General features: G+C 37.5%; 1 protein-coding gene and 1 long non-coding RNA gene across 2 annotated transcripts; one reads left to right on the forward strand and one right to left on the reverse strand.

Annotated features, from left to right (window-relative positions):
• Positions 1 to 632: 632 nt before the first annotated feature.
• LOC5569309 (GATA zinc finger domain-containing protein 10) lies at positions 633 to 14,703 on the reverse strand. Its single transcript, XM_001658379.2, has 3 exons — positions 14,362 to 14,703; positions 2,452 to 2,801; positions 633 to 1,780 (listed from the first exon to the last, which is right to left on the reverse strand). The coding sequence occupies exons 1-3, from the start codon at positions 14,431 to 14,433 to the stop codon at positions 1,219 to 1,221; spliced, it is 984 nt and encodes a 327-aa protein (XP_001658429.1). The 5' UTR covers positions 14,434 to 14,703; the 3' UTR covers positions 633 to 1,218.
• A 1,965-nt stretch (positions 14,704 to 16,668) lies between these two features.
• Positions 16,669 to 17,392, forward strand: LOC110675804. The gene is made up of 2 exons (XR_002499812.1): positions 16,669 to 16,967; positions 17,033 to 17,392. It is a non-coding gene; the product is annotated as an uncharacterized LOC110675804 (long non-coding RNA).
• Positions 17,393 to 21,106: the final 3,714 nt, after the last annotated feature.

Raw genomic sequence — 21,106 nt, forward strand, 5'->3', positions numbered from 1 at the left:
GATATCGTCAAATTATGCATTTTCAACAAGCCAATATCTCAAAAAACCAGACGAGCTATATTTTTCAAACGACAATGGATTCAGCAACTCAAAATTAGTAAATAGCGGCATTTTGATGCTTCAGACAAAAACGTGTTCCGCAGTGTGATCAATGTTGACACAGCTTGTAAAACTAGAAGAGTTTTTTGATAACTCGCGAAAAAAATGTGTAAAAAATATCGAGAAGCAAAAAAGTTATCGCGATTTCAATATTTTTTTGCAGTAAAAAATGAAACTGCTGGTAGTGGGGATGAGCTCTAAGGTGTGCAGGAACACCACATAGGAATTCCAAATAATAATTCGGAAAAAAACCGCAGTGTATCTCAGAATGTGCTCTGCAAACATCTATCGCTAGCGAACAAACCTAGATTTAGAGCTTGGAAGGGACATTCGTGCTTATTCTGCGCGGCGTGTGAGTCGAGACGAGTCGCTCTCACCGCGAGTGACGTGAGACGACTAATGTTAATCAAATGGGAGCAAGTCGACAATTGTCACCTCATTCGACTCATGTCACCTCACACGCCGCGCAGAATAGGCACGATTCATTGCGCCCTGGACCCGTGGGAATACTTTCGCGAACAGAAACCACACAATCACCCTTCGATACATGCCGTGTATAGCAACGTTCTTTAAATTTTATTTGTTTGCACCATTCTTATACAATAATTAAAATATTTTCATTTCCACTACAATAAAGTCTGAAATAATAAGTGATTAGGGATGATAATAAGGTATAAACTGAAAGCAAATTGTACGCACTTTGACATGGTTGGTATATTTTCAAACTGTTTTCTTTTTTATATTGTTCTATTGAGTGGGTGGTCTTCACTGTACTTGACTGAGGGGGGTGTTGTATTGAGCCATAAAACTGTTTGCTAAATCCTGTTTAAAAGCCCTCCTCCATTAAATCGACATTGATTGCCAGAGACCGAAGTCGAACTGGAGCGCTTTTTGCAAAGCGGAAATTGTTAATCGAAGGAGCGCAGAATCCCATTCAAGAAGTCGATATCCTTGGGGAACATCGATATATCAGAGTTTAACTGTAAGTTATTTCGGGGGGCGTTGTTATAAGTAATATATAAAACAAGTTGAAGACAATTTAGAAGCGAAATCATACATTGATAGAATCCTAATTGTTTTTTTTTTTTTTACTTCAGCGCATTCAATTCAATAAACTAGCTACCGTCGCATGGCGAATCCATGCGACCCATCGGGTCCGGCTGGCGTTCTCAGCACGTTGTTATTACTATTGTGGCCAAGGGGGCCACCGTACGCCGGAATTGGTCCCATGGTCCCGTGGTGGTAGCCGCTGGATGATTGGGGCGGCATTCCGTAAGGTGGTACGTGCTTCTGGTGCAGATGTTGTTGCGGATGATGATGCTGTTGCTGCTGCTGCTGGTGATGCTGAAAGTGGTATCCCCCGGGGACATGGGGACCGACCGGCTGCTGTTGCTGTGGGGGAAAGAAGTGAAGATTGATCGATGCGGAGGCGTCCGGTGGAATCCGCCCGGAGGAGGGAAGCTGAGCATAAAAGGAACCACCGGGATGCGGTGCAGGTAGCTGTGGCATATGATAGCATCCAGGGAGTGATCGGAACGAATTTGGCGGCCGGTCCAGACGGATGTTTCCTCCGTTGTTGTTTGTGGTGTTGCTACTGCTACTACTGCTGCTGCTGCTGCTGTTGCTATTGTTGTTGTTTATCCGATATCCGTTGGTATTGGGACTGCCTTTTTTCGGTGCTCTGAAAAAAAGGGTTAAAAATGAGATCAAGAACTTTTGAAGAAGACGTACGACTTTCTCGAGTGTAAAATAGGTTCTAATAGTGTTCATTGAAATATGAAGCAATTATAAAAAACGCCTATCAGAAGACCGAAGGAAGCAATGAAGAAGCAGGTGAGGAAAATATAAACTGAAGAAGTACCAGTTCATGCAAGAACAGTGAAGAAGACCCCGTAATTAACGAAGATACAAAGAACTTTGCCAATTCAGAACGCAAAATCACGATAGAGGATTAGGTAGCACATAAATATCAACAAGCAGACACTTAATTTGTTAGCTTATGTCCGAGAAAATTACAAGAAATTCCCCTAGTTGTAATTTAGAAAAAAAAGAATGTCTGAAATTATTTCGTCCACCAAATATCAGAGCAAAATTACATCAAGAAATAACAAAGGACTTAAGAGACCATTTTGCTGAAGTCTCATGCAGCGACCATCCATTAAATATTACTTTTTAGGGACTTGCAGCAAAATAGAGACCAGCTGAGAAGCAGTGTCCCAGTGAGGATGAAATATCAAGAAGAAAAAGAAGAATAAAAAGATGGTTGCGGGTAGAGACAGAAATACGAAATATACCGACCAAAGTTTATAGCTTAACTGCATGATCACAAACTTATCGCGATCTAATACTCACTGTTCAATTTGTTTCGTTTGCTGTTGTTCCTCCTCGTCGTGGGCCGATCCCAATATCCTGAGGCGGGCCTCCGCATATTCCTGCTTTCGCTGATCCAACGATTTGATCTGAGCCTTGGGTTTGCTCTCGATGGCAGCCTTCTCCGCTTCCTGGGCCTGCGATTGCGGCCGCCGAAGGATCTGCATCTGAGGTCTCTGTAGAATCATCCGTGGGCGCAGTTCCTCTTCCAGCATTGCGGGTAAACTGTTCGGTGGAGGCCGGCCGGAACGACTGCTTCCTTCACTACTGCCACTCGGTTCGGTGGCTTCAACGTCCTCGTCGTTGGACAACTTGCTTAGACGAGCGGCCAACTGGAAAGGGAGGGTGGTCGTTTTTACTGTTTCGAAGTGAATTGTATGTAGATAATTTATTTATTGTCGAATGTTTCAGCAAGGTTGTATTGTTCTTACTGTAAATTCGCAGTAGTTTTTAGTGTATAAATAGATGTATAATGTTTTCCAGAACATTTTATTGTTAGGAAGAAATGCAATTAAACTTCAATTTTATCTTGATATAAGGAAAGTAGAAATGATACTTTCAAGGTTTGGTCATCTGTGATGGTCTTCTGAATTCCAAGAAGTAATTTCAATAACCAAATTTCTAATTGCCCATTTTGGTTAAAAAAACAAAATTTTTAAGTAACCGAGGACATCTAAAAACGTTTTCATGTTGTATGATGCAAGAATTTTTATCACAACTAGTAATAATGTATTATAAAAGTTTATGAAAACATAATAAATTTCATTGTTTTGCGTGAAATGCATTGAGAACCCTCCAATTGAATTACCATAAATTCTTTTGTTTAATTCTACCAAACGAAGTACATGGTTGCAGGTAGAGATACTCAGGCTTGCTGGTGTAGGTGCTGAGGTAGTGTTTGATGAGGATGTGTTTGAACTTGTTGAAGCATTTGTATACCTTGGAACACTTGTGACAACGACGTTTCCCGCGAAGAGAAAAGACGTGCTACGGCTTCGAATAGGGCTTTTTACGGACTACGTAACCAGCTTAGGTCCCGCAGCTTGCAAACGGAAACAAAATTCGCCCTGTATAAAACATTGATCCTTCCGGTGGCTCTCTACGGACATGAAGCGTGGACGTTGAAAGAGGCAGACCGGAAAGCTTTAGGTGTTTCCGAGCGTAAAATGCTGCGCACAATACTCGGTGGGAAACTCGAAAATGGTGTGTGGCGCAGACGCATGAATCACGAGTTGTATCAAGTGTATAAAGATGCGAATATTATCAAGCGTGTAAATACACCAGACATCAGTGGGCTAGGAACTTAGTGCGAATGTCGGAAGGAAGAATTTCGAAAATAATTTTCAGTAGGGAACCAGGTAGAGGTCAGCGGCTTCGGGGAAGACCGCGAATACGCTGGCTGTGTAGAAGGAGTTTAGTAGGCGACGAAAAACTTATTCATAGTAACCAAGTCTTGTTGATCAAGTTAACACAGACGATGTCATGTATGGGTATAAATAGAGGAGAGCACAATAAAGTTATTCATTCGTCGTTTGACCATTGAACAGTTAAGGCTCAAGAATCTATCATTCAATCATCAGCAATCATCAGAAATTGAAAACCATTTTTTTCGTTCAAATTTCAAGCAATCCTCATGAAAATCTATCATCGTATTTCAAATAGCAAGTGCAATGCAATGATAGATTTTCTTCAGCATTACTTTGATTTTGAACAAAAAAACTTCTTTTGAAAACTTGTAAATCGGTGATGGTTATTTTCAACCCACACGTTATTGTGAAGTTGCTGATATGATAAAGATGAATATCCCTGAACCACGCTCAATCAAACAAGCGCTAGCAGGTCCGGAAGGCGAACTTTGGAGAGCTGCGGTTGAGGAGGAGTTGCAGTCGCACAAAGAAAACTGCACTTGGAATATTGTATCCCTGCCACATGGACGTAAAACAATCGGCTGTAAATGGATTTTTAAAAGGAAGATAGATGAAACTGGCAAAGTTGTTCGTTATAAGGCAAGATTGGTGGCCCAAGGCTTTGCGCAAAAAATTGGAACAGATTACGATGAAGTTTTTGCCCCCGTGGTGAAGCAAACTACGTTTAGAACTTTGCTGTCTGTGGCTCACCAAAGGAATATGCTAATCAAACACGTGGACGTGAAGACGGCTTACCTAAACGTAGAACTCCAGGAAACTTTCTATATGAAACTACCTCCTGGTTGTAATTATGAAGATCCAAGTTTGGTGTGTCATCTTCAGAAAGGACTAAGGTACCGTGGGGTAAGTGGATACAGAAAAATCAATAGTTAACTTCATTGTTATGTACAGCTAACGTAAATTTTGTAACTCAAACTTTTTTTTGTGGATAACAAATAAGGGACTATTATACTTCAAATCGTCATTTATCTCGATTTTTCTGATTGTTATGTATTGAGTATGAGAGACTTGAAAATTTGCGCCAAATGATCCACTTGCCCCACCATGGTGGGGTAAGTGGATCACCATTAAAAAAAATCTGGTCTCGAAACAAATGTAGTGTAATTATGTTTAATAAGAATAATATTACCCTCGTTCTTGTTATTAGTGCTAGTAATGTTAGATTTCAAAACTTTAAAATTAAAAAGTTTCTTTATTTAATCAAAATATAATAAAAAGTATGTATATATTAGTTCATACTAATTTGAACAAAAAAAAAACATTGTAACTAGAAAAAATTGGAGAAAATTCATCCATTTATACGCATAAGTTATACAGAGAAGTATTGTAGGATTATTCCTAACGATATTTTTGAAAAACACTCTTCGTTTAAAACTATTAGTTACATTTACTTTTGAATAACAAACTGAAATCCTTCTATTTAATTTCTGAATATATATCTATCATCTGTCTAGAACAATTTATATGGTCAAATAAGGTACGATACTATGCTTTCGATTGGAAAATTAGTATATTTTGCTTTTCTACAACTCAGCTTAGATAAACCACGAAAAGTTTCGTGAGAATTTTGAAATTATAATTCTTTTTACATTTTTTTTATACCAGAAAGGTTGCTGTATATGTGGACGACCTAATCATTGTTTGCAAGTCCGAGAAGGAGCATGAGGCCATTTTCAAGAATTTGAATAGTCACTTCAAAGTAACATCACTGGGAGATATAACACATTTTCTTGGCATCCATGTACAGTAGACCTGTTCATATTTGAAAAAATGTCTGGAAATCTACCGGTCAAGCGGTATCCTAAATTCTCATACTAAGAACAATGTCTGGTCAAATTTTCTGCTAATTTGATAAAGATTTCAGTATGCTTCAAGTTGAAAATGTGTTTTAGGGTTAATTTCAAGGTTTAAAAAATCATAACTAGCATGTGGAAAATCAAAACCTCTTGCTATTACCACCATTTGAAAGCTAAATCTATTCTGTTCAAGTTTGTCGAACACGCAAATAAGATTAAATTGAGTTTAAACATTGTTTGATCATGATTTGTTCTCCATAGTACCCAAAAATCACAGTTATCTGAATATATATGGTAGAAAAAACACACATTGACATTAGTTTTTCGGAACCTAGTCAACAGGAATCGAACAAAATAAAGCCATGCATTCATTAACCATTAACAGCTTACATATTGCTTTAAGCAATAAATTACAAAAAATGCCCAAAGATCGAACACCGCATCGCATCCTGATGATAGTTAATTCACGCATGACACATGTACCAACCAATGAATGAATTGAACAAGTTAGCATTGATTTTTCTTTCCGAGTGATGATTGTTTGGAATGCATTTTATTGACGATTCAGAACGATTTGAAAACAATCATCATCATCGACTGGAAAAAAGCAGTGCTAACGTGTTCATTTTTTACACCCGCGAAAGCTCACGGTAGTGCTCTTGGCTCACCCACAGCGGATTTATAAAAGTGCTTCCTAATTTTCTATTTTTTATAATTTACTTCCGTAAGATAAATTGTAACTAAAATCGGGATTAAGTTTTAGATATGTATAGTCATCAGTTTCTGGAAATTAAAAATCCAATATTTTCATACAGGTGTGTTTTTCAGAGAGAACACTCCCTAAAAATAGTGATTTTCAAGAACCTTGAAGCACAAATCTCAACCAAACTATGTTGAAAATTGCCCCAATCATAAAAGTGTGTTCGACAAAAGTTCGTAGAATCGAATCAACTACTATGTAGAGGTATTTTAGATCATTTTTTGTGGTTCGTTCGATAGTTATGAATTTTTAAAGCTTGAAATTAGCTCAGAAACACATAATTGATTTGAAGCACACCTAAATTATCTCAAAAATGACTGAAATTTTAACCAGAAGTTCATTTTGACATAAAAAATCAAAGTATTGGTTGACTGGGAAATTTCCAGACAAATCAATAGGTCTAATGTTAGGGTGTCGACTCAATTTTGAAAATAAAATTCCCTGACTTTCCCTGACCTTCCAGTCGATTTCCAGAAAAAATCCAGACCATTGATTTTTTTTGTTTTTTTCAACCGTATGATAAACAAGTATTGATTTACTCGAACAACAGATTTGAACTGATGGAAAATGTTTAAAAAAATTTCTTTAATTCTTTTTAATTAGTCTGAATTTAAGTTTGTTTGAAACAAACTTAATCTAAGAAAGACAACTAACAATCTTTTCGAAAAAAAAAAGTCTTCAGAAGGTATGCTGCTTATACTGCTTATACTATATCAATTCCATAAACATTGTCGAAAATTCCAATTGTCCATTTATTTTTTCATAGTTTTTATGCTTAGAAAGACAAATACATTATGACCTACATTGTCATAAAACAGGAAGTATTCGCATCTAATGTAGGAAAATTTTCATGCCTCATAATACAAGAATTTCTTATTAATCATTTTAGCATATTTATGTCAACATTTTGAGCAAATTTTGTCATGAACTATGGCATAATTGAAGTAAGCTTCAATGTATAAATATTTTCAACTATAAAATGTCTATAAACTCACAAAATATGCGGATTTAGGACACTTAACTCACAACACTCATGATAAAAAAAAGCATTGAAAAATTGTCACTCAACACGCAGCAACAAAGATATTGTCACCTCATATTTTTGTTGCCATAATTTTATCCCGCAACATCAGTTTATCACCACTTGAACAGAATATGACAATGATCGACCACCACGTGCGCAGCGATTTTCTGGGCTTCGCATTGCAATTTTCGAGAACCTTCTCCGTGTTGGTAAACATTGATACATTGTAAAACAGCATCCATAAAACAAATTTGGTTTTGTGTTTAAATTAACTGATCAATCGCGAATTGAAAAGGTTGCAACAATGTTGCGCTCTTGGATTGTCATGACAATTTTGCATTTGATTGTATTCTTATACGCAACAGTTGAGACAAGCGGTTGTGAGCGAGCTTGCTTTGTTGTTTGTTTTCATCTGTTTTGATGACAATTTGATTCACTGATCCTTGACAAATTTAAATTCTTAAGATAAGACAATTTTTCGAAGATTGCGTTAAAAAATCACGGAATCTCGTTTTAGTTAAAATAAGTTGAAAACATGTCGAACTATTCAAAGAAATGTCGAGATGTTGAGTTAGATCAAAGACAAAATGAAGACTCAAATGAATCAATATCAAAAGATTGCAAACTATTGTAATGATGAATGGCCTCACGATAAACTTTGCAGACAATCAAAAAATTAGGTGTTCAATTATAACAAATCAAAAAATTGTATCTGTTTTATATCAGAGCAACTCATTTGGATTTTGGAACACAGCATGGATATTTTTTTCCCTGACCTCATGTGAAATTCCCTGACTTTCCAGGTCTAAAATGGAATTCCCTGACATTCCCTGACTTTCCAGGTTTTTCCAGTAGTCGACACCCTGAATGTAATACGTTCGCAAGATGGTGTGTCATTGAATCAGAAGGCGTACATCCAGAAACTTTTGACAAGATTTGAACTACAAGATGCAAAATCTTCGAAAATTCTACTTGATCCCGGGATGGATCGATGTATCAATAGCCGCATAGCTAAGAACAAAAATTCGTATAAAATCGAAAAATAACGCTATCTTAATTATTGTTTCATCATCTGAAAGCTTTTTATCTTGGTTTTGTGGGAAAAATATGAAAACTACGAAAACTCAAATGTTTGCATTTATTATCGCGTGTGCCACTATAGGAATACATGTGCCTATAGTAGCACTATTTCTAATTTCTGTTCCTATAGTAGCACTAGCATCCCGGCGTTGGGAAAATACTTATCAAAACCGTATGTTTACAAAACTTTTATATTTTTCCTACAAAGTGTGGATCAAAAGCTTTCGTTTGATGTAAAAAAAGTTCTTAATTCATCAATTATTTTGTAAAATAAAAAATAGTTTCTCTCAGTAGTGCTACTATAGGAACAATAGGTTTACTATAGGCGCAAGGGAGCTCAAATTTTAAGCAAAACTAATTATTTAGATCATTTTTTGAACAAAATCAAGCTGTGTATCAATGGTACTTAGATAAATAGCTCCTGACCTTCATGTCAAAAAATGTTTTGAAAAGGTTTATAGTAAAACGGCCGTAAAAAGTATAGAGCGACTAAGGTGTGAAGCTCAGAATCGTTGTTGGCAAGCGGGAGCACCACGAAGAACCTTGCATTCCATTCTGACATTACTATAGGAGTGAGGCGTCGAAGTTGTGCCATGCCTACTAGATCGTTTGATGTCCGATCCGATGCTACATTCTCGAAGTTCTTTCAACAGGCTTTTAATTGTCAACCATCATAACAGGGTTGGAAGACAAGATCTATGACAATGTTCATTCAGTACCACACATCCTCCCTCTTCTCAGGAAAAAAAAAGTTTGAAGTGATGAGTTTTCACATCGTTTCCGTCATCACGAAAGCTTTCAGGAATTCAGGATATATATTTCACATCGCTAAGAACTTCATCGATGTATACTGTCTCATATCACAACTGTTCACTTGTACATGCGACTTTGAAACATTTTTCTGCTGTAGGATACCCACACAATCAGAACGGCGTTGAAATTATTGATCGGTTGAATGTCGTTCCATACATTAGAAACGGCAAGCTAATTATATGAAATGACATATCTAAGACGAATTTTGGACAAAATATTGCTATTAATAAACTGACATATATGTGTTCAACAGAGTAGCATCAGTGTTTGACTTTCATCTTGTTGTACATTCAATCCACCGTACTTTCACGGAAATACTCACTCAAAGACTTGTTTGACTGTTGTTACTTGTTTTGATATAACATATATTGATATACTAAGTTACTAGCCATCATTGGGCTTACATATCTTATTCTATAGATACATTTTCGACCGCCAGTCGCGCATGCATGTGAACATCACTTTTATTAGGAACCAATTTATTAACACTAGTAGCGATAGCAAGTGTACACCACCTTTGCTAGGAACAAGTATACGACCACCAGTCGAGTTAACAACATCAATAGCAGTTACTAAGAACAAGTATGCAACCACCAGTCGCGGTAGCAAGTGTACACCACCATTGCATAGAACTAATATACGACCACCAGTCGAGTTTACAACATCAATAATACTTGCTAGGAACAAGTATACGACCACCAGTCGAGTTAACAACATCAATAATACTTGCTAGGAACAAGTATTCGACCACCAGTCGAGTTAACAACATCAATAGCAGTTACTATGAACGAGTATGCGACCACTAGTCGCGCTAGCAATATTAATAACATTGATTGCTACGAACAAGTATGCGACCACCAGTCGAGTTAACAACGTCAATAGCACTTCATAGGAACAAGCATGCGACCATCAGTCGCGGTGGCAAGTGGACACCACCATTGCTTAGAACAAATATGTGACCACCAATTGCGCTAGCAATATCAAGTTGATTGATAGGAACAAGTTTGCGATCACCAGTCACGTTAAGGACATATTTATTGCAACCATCTGTCACGTTAAAGACAACCAAATACCAAACCAAATACAATCACCAATCGCGGTAATATTTTTTTTTTTTTTTTATTGCAACCACCAGTATCGTTAAAGACATTTTTTTTTGCATTGCATACACCAGTTGTGTTAAGGACATTTTTTCCATAGCAACCACCCGTCGCGTTAAGGACATTTTTTTTCAAACATGTTATTATTGTTTTTTTTTAACATGGCGTTTATTTAGAAATAATAATTAATTAAGTAGATTTGAATAGTTTGGATCGCACCGGTTATCGACACAAATTTCAACGATTCAGTATACTTCACACTTAACTTGTTCGGTAAACATTACACGATACACAATGTACTGAAGCAAATAGGAAAGAAAACTATCATGTGCATTATTGGTCAAATTTGGCCAAAACATCGATAATACTGAATCGATTAAAATTCGATTCGTTTATTTAATCGAATCCTTTGTATCGATTTTTTTTAAATCGATTCGATTTTTTTTTCACTCGTAAGCAAATTTACAAGAACAACGACTCCAAATAAGAGCAAATCCCTTGCATTAGGATTTTATGTTGTTTCAACATAAAAAAATCGATTGATTGGAACGAAAAATCTACTTTTGGAACACCAATTCAAAATAGCCCATGGCTAGGAATATTTGCACACACTAACATTCATTTTTCACTCTATTTTATTTTATTGAAATTATTTTGTTTTTATTTGAAAGCAGGAGAGATAAGATATAGAAATGTGTGAATCATCACAGAAGAAACGATGAAATGATCACATACAACCAAAGCGAAGTTTTATTATTATTTATATAGAAATTTGCACAGTTGATAAATGTCACGGGAGTTTGTTTTTCGATTGAAATTACTAATTGATGAGTTATTCAAATTGATGTATTTTCATGAAAACCACTAATAACTTTAGCACTTCACTTCTCTTTTGAAAAATCACATTATTGTTCAAATTATACTTAATTATTCGATATTTTTTTTTACACGTTTTGTACGGATATGTTCAATTGACTTCTGCAAAAAAATAGTTCAGTTCCTAACGTTATATTTTTTTTTCCGTTCAACCTATGCAGAAAATAGATCCCTGGTAAAAGCAGAATGCGCACTTCATAACTTAGATGAATTAGCTCGAAATGATCATATTCTTTAAATCGGATTAAATAGATGAAACACTTTCTTTTACATTCAAATATTTCCATCGAAGCAATCTGTTTGAATTCAAATGCAAAACAAAATATTCACTTCAAAGCCTGCATCGCGCAACTCAAATAGTTGAGGTGATGCTGGTGTTCAATAAGAGCATCAACAAGAACAGAGAGAAACATTGCTGCTTCAACGAGTAGTGAAGCGGCTAATACATATACATGTTATATTTCCTCTTCAATCAGTTTTCTCTTATTCATAGAAAATACCACATTGCTGTTTACTTACAGATATATGCCTTTTTATCAGATTCAAACTTCACTCCACAATCACTTTGAATACATATTTTCACACGCGGTTTAAGAAGCACTCGACACAAACACATTTTCTGGACACTCCCGCTTGCTAACGAATCCAGGCTCTCCAGGAAAAACGAAAATGTATTTAAAACTCCTGGCAGGATCGCCAAATGTGAAGCTCAGAATCGTTGTTGGCAAGCGGGAGCACCACGAAGAACCTTGCATTCCATTCTGACATTACTATAGGAGTGAGGCGTCGAAGTTGTGCCATGCCTACTAGATCGTTTGATGTCCGATCCGATGCTACATTCTCGAAGTTCTTTCAACAGGCTTTTAATTGTCAACCATCATAACAGGGTTGGAAGACAAGATCTATGACAATGTTCATTTAGTACCACACATAAGGGAACACCGACCCTACAGTCAAAGGAGGAGGGAACAGAAAGATTACCAAACCAATCATCAGTTCGCCAGCCTGATCGGAGGATTGCTCCGATTGTAACCAAGTCTTGTTGATCAAGTTAACACAGATAATGTCATGTATGGGTATAAATGGACCTATGCACGGATTCACTACTTGACGTTTTAGCGGTGCCGTGTTATTTATGTGGCCATGGAAACCAGTGAATTCGGCACCGCTCAAATGTCAAATTAGTGAACTCGTGCATCGGTTAATAAAGTTATTCATTCGTTGTGTGACCATTGAACAGTTAACAAGTTGTTTCAATTCGATCTACGACATCTAAACCTACCAAGAGGCTGTACGCAGTGAAAGAGGACCTGGCGACCCTAAACGTTCGGGGCAACTGGAGAAGTTTCACCCAAGACCGATGAAGATGGAGCTCATCAATACGCCCGGCAATGACGTGACGATACGCTGTAGCTATCAAGGTATCAAGGTAGGTAGGTCCTACGCCTAAGATATATCATGTTACTTGAAAAAAAAAGAAAGATCATGATATTTTATGACGCATCTTATGATCCCCGATATTATTGTATCATTGCAGTATCTTCATTATCAAATTTTGCCAAACGCTGAATGGCATTGTGCCAAACGGGGTGAACCCCAAAAAATAGCCCTCTATCCGACCTGATCAAGTGGCCAACCGGAATAACTCCGGGCACAGGAATATTCACGAGTTCTTCTAGGCGTTTCAAGAAACTCGATATGTGTACGAGTTTACTGACAAACAAATATTTAAATCCGTTAAGCGGTTAAGGCCTTAGAATTTTTGCTTTCACTCAGGCCTATACGAGATAAGTCATGCATAAATATAAACATAACTTTAATAAACATTGTAGGTAGCTGTTTTGCACCCGCTAATCGGAGTCTGCAACCAATGAGCAACAAAGCAAAAGCCAATGTTTCCGTAACGGCGGATATCAAACTTTACGACTTTTCATTCCCTTAGTATAATAGCCAGGGATTGAATCCTGAGAAAATTGAGAGAATCTCTCACGTATCGCTCTCTGTAACTTTTATAGTCATCATAATATGCAGCACATTATGAGAGACTGTTTATCGTATACTGCTACAACTTTGATCAGATCGGGGGGATAGCAGTGCATGATAAAACCCCTTTAAACAAGCTCCAAATCTGGGAGACACTATTGCTATCGCAATTTTGGGGATTGTTTAACGTGCCAGTAAAGTAAAAACACCTACCCCCAACGGTAAATAAGCCAGAAAAATTGATTTTATCATCGCTTTTTCTCTTTGGGGCTCTCGTTCGCTGCTTCTATTTAGCAGACTTGCTACAACTTGCGATACATTACCGCCGATCATGAACCGCAACAGATGGGATGTTTTTCTTCGCTTGCTTTGATCGTGCTCCAAAATCAAATGAGAGCAAATTCCGCAATGTCTGATAATAGCTTATTAGTGTGTGGAGAATTCCAGAAAGAAAAAGTTAATTTGAATTGTATATCGGAAGATATGCGGATCCTGCTCTTAGGTAACCTATCTTGCCCCTCCTTGCCCTAAGGTATCATTGAAGGAATTCAAATAAATTCCATCTTCACCTTGGAAGAACTGCAAGTAGAAAAAACAGTATCAAAGATAGAAACATTTTAGAGGCTTGCATTAAATTAGAGACCAAGTCTCTTAAAAAAGGCCTGCCAACAACCCCCGTTGTGTTCTTATTAGCACTTCCACAGTTATGAACTTAAAGCTTTCTTTGCCAAATGACCATTTTTGCATGTGTATATCCAGATGACAAGCAAGAAGACATTCTATGCCCTGGGAAGTCCAGAAAAGATCCTCGACCAGTGGGATTCGAACTCAAGACTCTTGGTCTTGCTGAATAACTACCCCGTTATCACTACGGCTATCAGCCCTGGAACTGGAAAGAACCAGTTGCTTGACATCCCATCCGTCGAATTTGTCCAATTGTAAAACGCAATGCTTGTTAGCTTCCGGGCCATATTGAGGCTCCGCGCTGTTTGTCCGCAAAAACATTCGATTCGTCATTTTTCACACCACTCACCCGATCTTCGTCGATTTCCTCCCAGCTGTCGTCGACGAGATCTTGCTGCTGCCCTTTATTGCTGCCTGACATATTTTTTCCTCGGAACAGGCCGTAATCCTTTCCGCACGCTATCCACGCTACTGCCGCTACCGAACAGGGACCTCCGGGCCAACTTCGGACGCGATGGAACCAAAATTTTGCACTGGCGAACGAGCGAAAATCGAAAAAATATCGGAACGCGAAGGAATTTTCTACGAAATTTTGCACACCGAGAAAAGTGAAAACGAGCGAACAACAGCAAAAAAATACTGCTGCTGCTGGCTGCTGTCCTCGCCAGTTGTCAACTCAGCGACGACAGATGACTGACAGACTGCCCTGCAGGGCTGCGATAAACGTGACATTTGTCAGGGGTGGGTACGGCTGAAACAGATTGTGCCGCTGCCAAAATAGTAGCACGTGCAAGGGTTTATTCACAAATTTCATAAGCTAGGTATGCTGTTCAGCTCAAGAAAAGTAAAAATTTCTGCTCAAGAAATTTTCTACAGTGAGCTCCATTTGAATTGACATTTCTTTTCAACAGCGTACTGCGATCAAAGAAAAATGCTTTTCTTGAGCATTTCTTGCAAGAAATTTCCCACGCATCGAGATAGGCGATTACTTTTCTGTTGAAGTGCATACGCCAAAAATGGTCATTTCTCGCATAATCTGAGATAACGCCCTAAAAGCCATTGGTAACCACCTGTGTAGCTCGTTGTTTCTGAGTAAATGAATGAATAAGCATCCAAACCAACACCACTGGCAGGTAGAGAATGAGCCTTTCTTCACCATAGAGTTGTTAAATAACGTGTAAATCAATTCAAATACTCAGAAATAACGAGCTACACACATGGTTACCAATGGCTTTTAGGGCGAGATCATAAATTATGCGAGATTTTTAACACCCACCCACCCCGTCATAACGCATTTTGTAATATTTCCCAAATTTTGTATGACCTGTAACATCTTGAAGACACCCACCCACCCCCTTCAACGTTATGAAATATGTGAATGGGCCCCAAGAGAGCCTTAAGGTCAAAGTACAATTGGCTTCTTTAGAGGGAGCAAGTTTCTTACATATTCTGAACGAGGGGGGCGACACTTCCACGTTATCTCCATTTCAGGCCATTACCGTCCCAAAACGCACAAAATATTCAAACAAATCTTTGATCAGGACAAAATAATAAATCTTAAACAAAATCTCAAAAAATCCGATAAAATCACTAATAATTCATCGAATCGCTCAAAATCGATACACATCCTTAAAACGCAAATGTCAAAGTAGATCAATTCTGACGTTTTGTTTATCTTCGATCCCGTGACTACGAAGTTGATGAATGTTATGGTTCATTCATTTATTTCATAACGCCAAAAATGCCCATTTTTGACACCCACCCACCCGTAACGCTTTTTGTATGAATATTCTATAAATTTTGTATGAACCGTAACATCAAGAGAACACGCACCCACCCCCTTTAGCGTTATGAAATTTGTGAACGAGCCCTTACCAAGTTGGAGCAGCTACGAATAATGCAACGTTTTTCTGTTCAAATTGATAAAAAAGATTAATTTATTGTGCATCCCGATAAAATTCAGAAAAAGAACTTCGCTCAATAGGGTCCTAAAATGTTTAATGAAATCTTGTTTTCATTTAATATTACGAAAGAGCATGTTACTGCAACTACTTTAGCATTTTTTCCCGCTCAAATATCGGATAAATCATATTAAAACTTTAATTTAAAAATTGGATATATCCCAAGAAACATTTGCCTATTTTATAATCATTTATTAAGCAATTTTTCACAACTACATACTGATTAGTTGCTTTATTATATTACTTTGTAGCTGCTACGCACACATTGTTCAAGCAAATCTGGCGAAATTATTAAGCTTCTTATCATTTAGTGACTGTAATCATATATTGTAATGATGTTTATTCAGGTTTCACTCAGCTTAATAAGGTTTGATGATTTAACAACGCTAGTTTAACAAACTACATTTGCAGTTTAATTCAGCATCATGTTTAACAACATTTTAACTATTTGCAAGTGAAGCTTTTGTTCAGGCGTTGTTCACACAAATTTGGAGAAGTTATAAAGCGTGTCGTTGTATATTGACCTAATTCTACAACTTCAAAATCGCTTTATAAGCATTCATCTCAGCTTTTATTCAACTGCCACAAAATTGATTGAAAACAAATAAATGATCAAAAATAGCTAACACTTTATACATCAAATGCAGTGTATACCTTTACCATGAATTAATAACCTCACTTTTAATAATTACCTGAATACTGCACTGCAAAAATTGTAATAATTTTCTACATGTGTATCGACACATCAATATTAGATCCTATCTCACACATTGAATTTATTTAAATGAGATTGAATGAACCTTGGTGTTGTGAATCAAAAATATGTGTGAATCCACATAGCAAAAATCTATGTGGTTTCACACATAACGCGTATATGGAAAATGAACTCGTGAACATCAACAACGAAAACGACAAAAACAGATTAGGAGCAGATCAACCATTTTGTAAACCTAAGTCTGTAGACTTTCAACTGCAGTTTTCAGCAAGTAGATTGGTGAGTTTTTTTTAATATTAATTGGAAACTTAAGCTGAACTTATTGAATTATTATTTTTTTACAGTTTTATTCCGAGAAGGTGGAACCAAAGGAAGCTTGTGTACTGCGATTCCGAATCATCGGAAACCACGCCGAAACCACAAACTCCTCATCTATAATGGCTGCATATCTGGCGAAGACGGAGCGCATCGCGATTGAAGATTTTCCCGCTACGAAACTCCAAGGAAGGCAGGCAGCTAAACCACCCCTGAACAGCGGCCACCATTCCCTTATTCATCCAGTTCCGCAACACCAGAAAATCTCCCGGTTTCTTCATTGGTACATGCTGGACCATAGTAAAAATGTAATTTTTGGATGATTTTATAAGTAGCGTGATTGAAAGAGCAATAAACAACTACCATATTTCATTGTTATATGTGATTAAGAGTTTTGAATGCAAATTAATCCTGAGCTAATCCGAGCTAGAATCAATAATTTTATTCATATATTATCTTTATGAAACTCATGGTTTTCAAAAATGATTACCATGTGGACTGACACATAGTTTTAATATATTCTGAATGAACTCAAATTATTTGTCTCACACATAATCAACATGTTTCGACACAAATTGCAAATTACTATGTGTGAAACAAATACCAACGATATGAGGAATTTTTCTAGTGTGGGATTCAAACTCAAGACCTTCCCATCGTCAGCGGTATACCTTGCCATCTGCGCCATCCTTGAATTCATATTTCAGCCTTCCAGTGCCCAATATGAACCTCTTGTAGCTGATTATTGATCATGCTTGAGCTTCTATTCAGCAGTAACTAATAAACACGTGCTATGCTGATCAACAACTGAATAAGCGCATTACTTCTGCTGCTGTTCAGTACTGATGCGAGCTGAACTCAGTCGGCTATTTATAGCGCACAGTGAGAAAATTTATTTCAATGCTGGTCAAAAATAAAGTTTATTCACAAAGTAAAAACAGTCTGAAATGATTAAAAAAATTTCATAATAAGTTTTAACTTGTTAAAACTTTAATTGAATTGTTCATCTAACTATACTTAAATTCATTTATTAAATGTATAATATTGCTACTAGGTTAATTATTGTCGTACTTTTTCTATCTATTAAACATTATACAAATATAAAATATATTTCAATCAATAATCCTATGTCAGAAGACTGATTCAAAATATTTTCTAAACATAATTTAATATTGTATTGAGAAAGCATCAGTTTTTATTGTATCCAACATGTTTTTATATATTAGTAAGTTAGTGGCGAATTCGCCAAGGGTGAAAAGCCACTCAAATAAAGATAAATAATAATAATATTAGTAAGTTGAACATTGCAATACATTAGGAATACAACGCAATTTTTAGATATTTTGTCCATTTTTCAAAAATTTGGCTATGGTGTGACCTCTTTTGTAAAGCTTCTTTGTTGCTGAACAATGTGTTTAGTAATCGTTATTTTGGACTTCTTTGGATGACCTGCTCGGATGATATATCTATGTTGTATTAGGATTTTATAAAATACCTATTCAGCTTTTAATCATGTTCATGTTAAACATGGAAACAGCTGAAGTGCGAAGCAAACAAAGCGTTAGTTCGTCTCCTGTACATCTGTTTACACAATTATATTTGTTTGGTGGAAAATTGGCTCTTTAATAGAAGTAAAAATGACTTGTTCAACTCATTAGTAAAACAATCTTGACAAGTCGGCAGAGATTCTTTGGAGAAGTTTAATAAGTGTTAATTCTACTATTATTCATTCCAATGAAAAATGTTAAACATTGACTTAAATTTGGATCTAAATACCATCTTCTTAGCTCTTTGTAGGGCATTTTTTCAGCTGTCACCATTATTCAACAATAATTAACTATGTATGTTTATTTGTGACACTTGACTGTAAGTTGGCTAACCACTTTCATGTAACTATTGTTAAATTATTATTTATACTTCGATTATCATTAAAAATGTTATCATTTGTTATGATAACTTTTTCCGATATCAATAAGTTCGCAGATGATGATCACTACATTTGGAAAATTTAAATTTGGATATTTTTAATCCAATGTGATTCGAACTTTACCCTCGTTGATCCATTACGTCCATTACGTTAATCCATCCATCGCATACACGTCTTGGATTTGATTTGAAAAACATTTGAAACATTTGAAAATAACATAAAAAGACATAATATGTTTTGCTTGAATAAGAGCATACTCATATACTGTTATTCACATTGTTTATAAGTTTTACTAATCATGCTGGTGAACATTTTAAGTATTAGACACTGAAACTTTTGTACGATTTGTTGTTAATCGAATGTTGAATATTCTACTAAAATGATGGCTACAACCTATAGAAGCTTTTAATCAGTCAATTGTTAAACTTCTTATGTGTTGTAGAACAAAAGCTACTATATTTGCATTTTCGAAGGTTTATTTGATGGAATATGCAATGCTGTTTCCTCTCCGTGCAGTATTCGGTGAGTGGTAACCAAGGTGGCAACCCTGAATGCTACCCACTGCACCGTCGAGCGAGCGCGCCAAAAGCGCATCATTGAGAAGGAGAAGGCAAAGCAACAGTGCAAAGTACAGTTGATTTTTTCATTCATCCGTTTATATTCAACCCGATCAGAAGTGTATTAAAGCTTATCTCGTTTCATTCACACAAGTGTTTCATTCCTTGTCCGGTTCCATTTCTTCGGTGTTTCGCTTCCGTTGTGCCGTGTCCACCTCTGCCCAACAGGTAATGGTCCCAGAGGAAATCCGAAATATAATTTCCGGATAGCGTAGGAAGAAAGTGTGAGAAACTGTTTTCCTGTTTCGGGTGTTCGCGCCGCGTGTGATTGGATTTTGTTTCCTGCTGTGGTGATTCAGTTCGGAAAACAAAATGGCGGAGCAGAACAAGTTTGCGTTTGCCAGGTTGAGCAATCACAACTGGCAAATCTGGAAGTTCCGGATGGAGATGCTTCTGACCAGGGAGGAGCTCTGGTATGTGATGGGCGATGTGAAGCCGGAGCCTGTTACCGATCAGTGGACGAAAGACGACCGGAAAGCGCGTGCCACCATCGGTTTATGTATCGAGGACAATCAGTTCGGTTTAGTGAAAAACGCGAACAGTGCGAAAGCTTTCTGGGATGAGTTAAAAGCATACCACGAAAAGAACACGGTTACGTCGCGTGTGTCTTTATTGAAGAAACTTTGCAGTGTGAATCTCGCGGAAAGTGGTGATCTCGAGTGCCACTTGGTAGTGCTGGAAGACTTATTCGATCGTTTGTCGAATGCGGGGCAACCGCTGGAAGAGTCGCTGCGGATCGCGATGATCCTGCGCAGCTTGCCCGACTCCTACGGAACTTTGGTGACGGCCCTAGAGAGTCGTGCCGATGCCGATATCACCATGCAACTGGTAAAATCGAAGCTACTGGATGAATTCGAGAGGCGGAAAGAACGATCCGGTGATTCGTTTGATATGAAAGCGATGAAAAGTGCAATGCAAAGTGTGGGTGGTGTTTCACAACGAGTGTGCTATTTCTGCAACAAGCCTGGCCATGTGCGTCGGAATTGCCGGCTTTATCTGGCGAAGCAGAAAAGCGGCGAAGACGAGAAGAAGCCAGAAGAAAAATCGAGCGGCAGGCAAAATGCGAAGAAAGTGAAAAATGAAACCTACAGTGCCGGTGTGTGCTTCATGGTGGCGGATGATGGACAGCGTGAATGCTGGTTTATAGACAGTGGAGCGAGCTGCCACATGACAAGTGACAAGAAATTTTTCACGACGTTCGAGGAGAAGGCTGGTCCAAATGTGATTTTGGCCGACGGCAAAGTTGCTGCCACAGCTGGACGCGGTGAAGGTGTAGTGTTGTGTGTAGGTGGAGATGGAAATACAATTGAAGTAAAGTTGCGCGATGTGTTGTATGTTCCCTCCCTCACAAGTGGACTTGTATCTGTGGACAAGTTAACCGCGAAAGGATTTGTGGTGAAATTCAGAAAGGATGGCTGTTCCATTTGCGACGTCAGCGGTAAGGTGGTTGTTGCCGGAGAGCAGACTGGATCCCTGTACAAGCTGAAGCTGGTGGAAGTCGCAAGGAAAGTAGAAGGTAAGATGCACAATCATAACTGTCAACATCAGTGGCATAAGCG

Source organism: Aedes aegypti, chromosome 2 (genome assembly GCF_002204515.2).
Source record: "Aedes aegypti strain LVP_AGWG chromosome 2, AaegL5.0 Primary Assembly, whole genome shotgun sequence".
Classification (NCBI taxonomy): Eukaryota; Metazoa; Arthropoda; class Insecta; order Diptera; family Culicidae; genus Aedes; species Aedes aegypti.

Excerpts from the sequence above, each read along its gene's own strand:
- LOC5569309 (XM_001658379.2), bottom strand. The coding sequence starts at position 14,433 with ATGTCAGGCAGCAATAAAGGGCAGCAGCAAGATCTCGTCGACGACAGC. Across the intron at positions 2,802-14,361 it reads AGGAAATCGACGAAGATCGG|TTGGCCGCTCGTCTAAGCAA; the intron begins GTGAGTGGTGTG and ends CTCCCTTTCCAG. Across the intron at positions 1,781-2,451 it reads CAAACGAAACAAATTGAACA|AGCACCGAAAAAAGGCAGTC; the intron begins GTGAGTATTAGA and ends CCTTTTTTTCAG.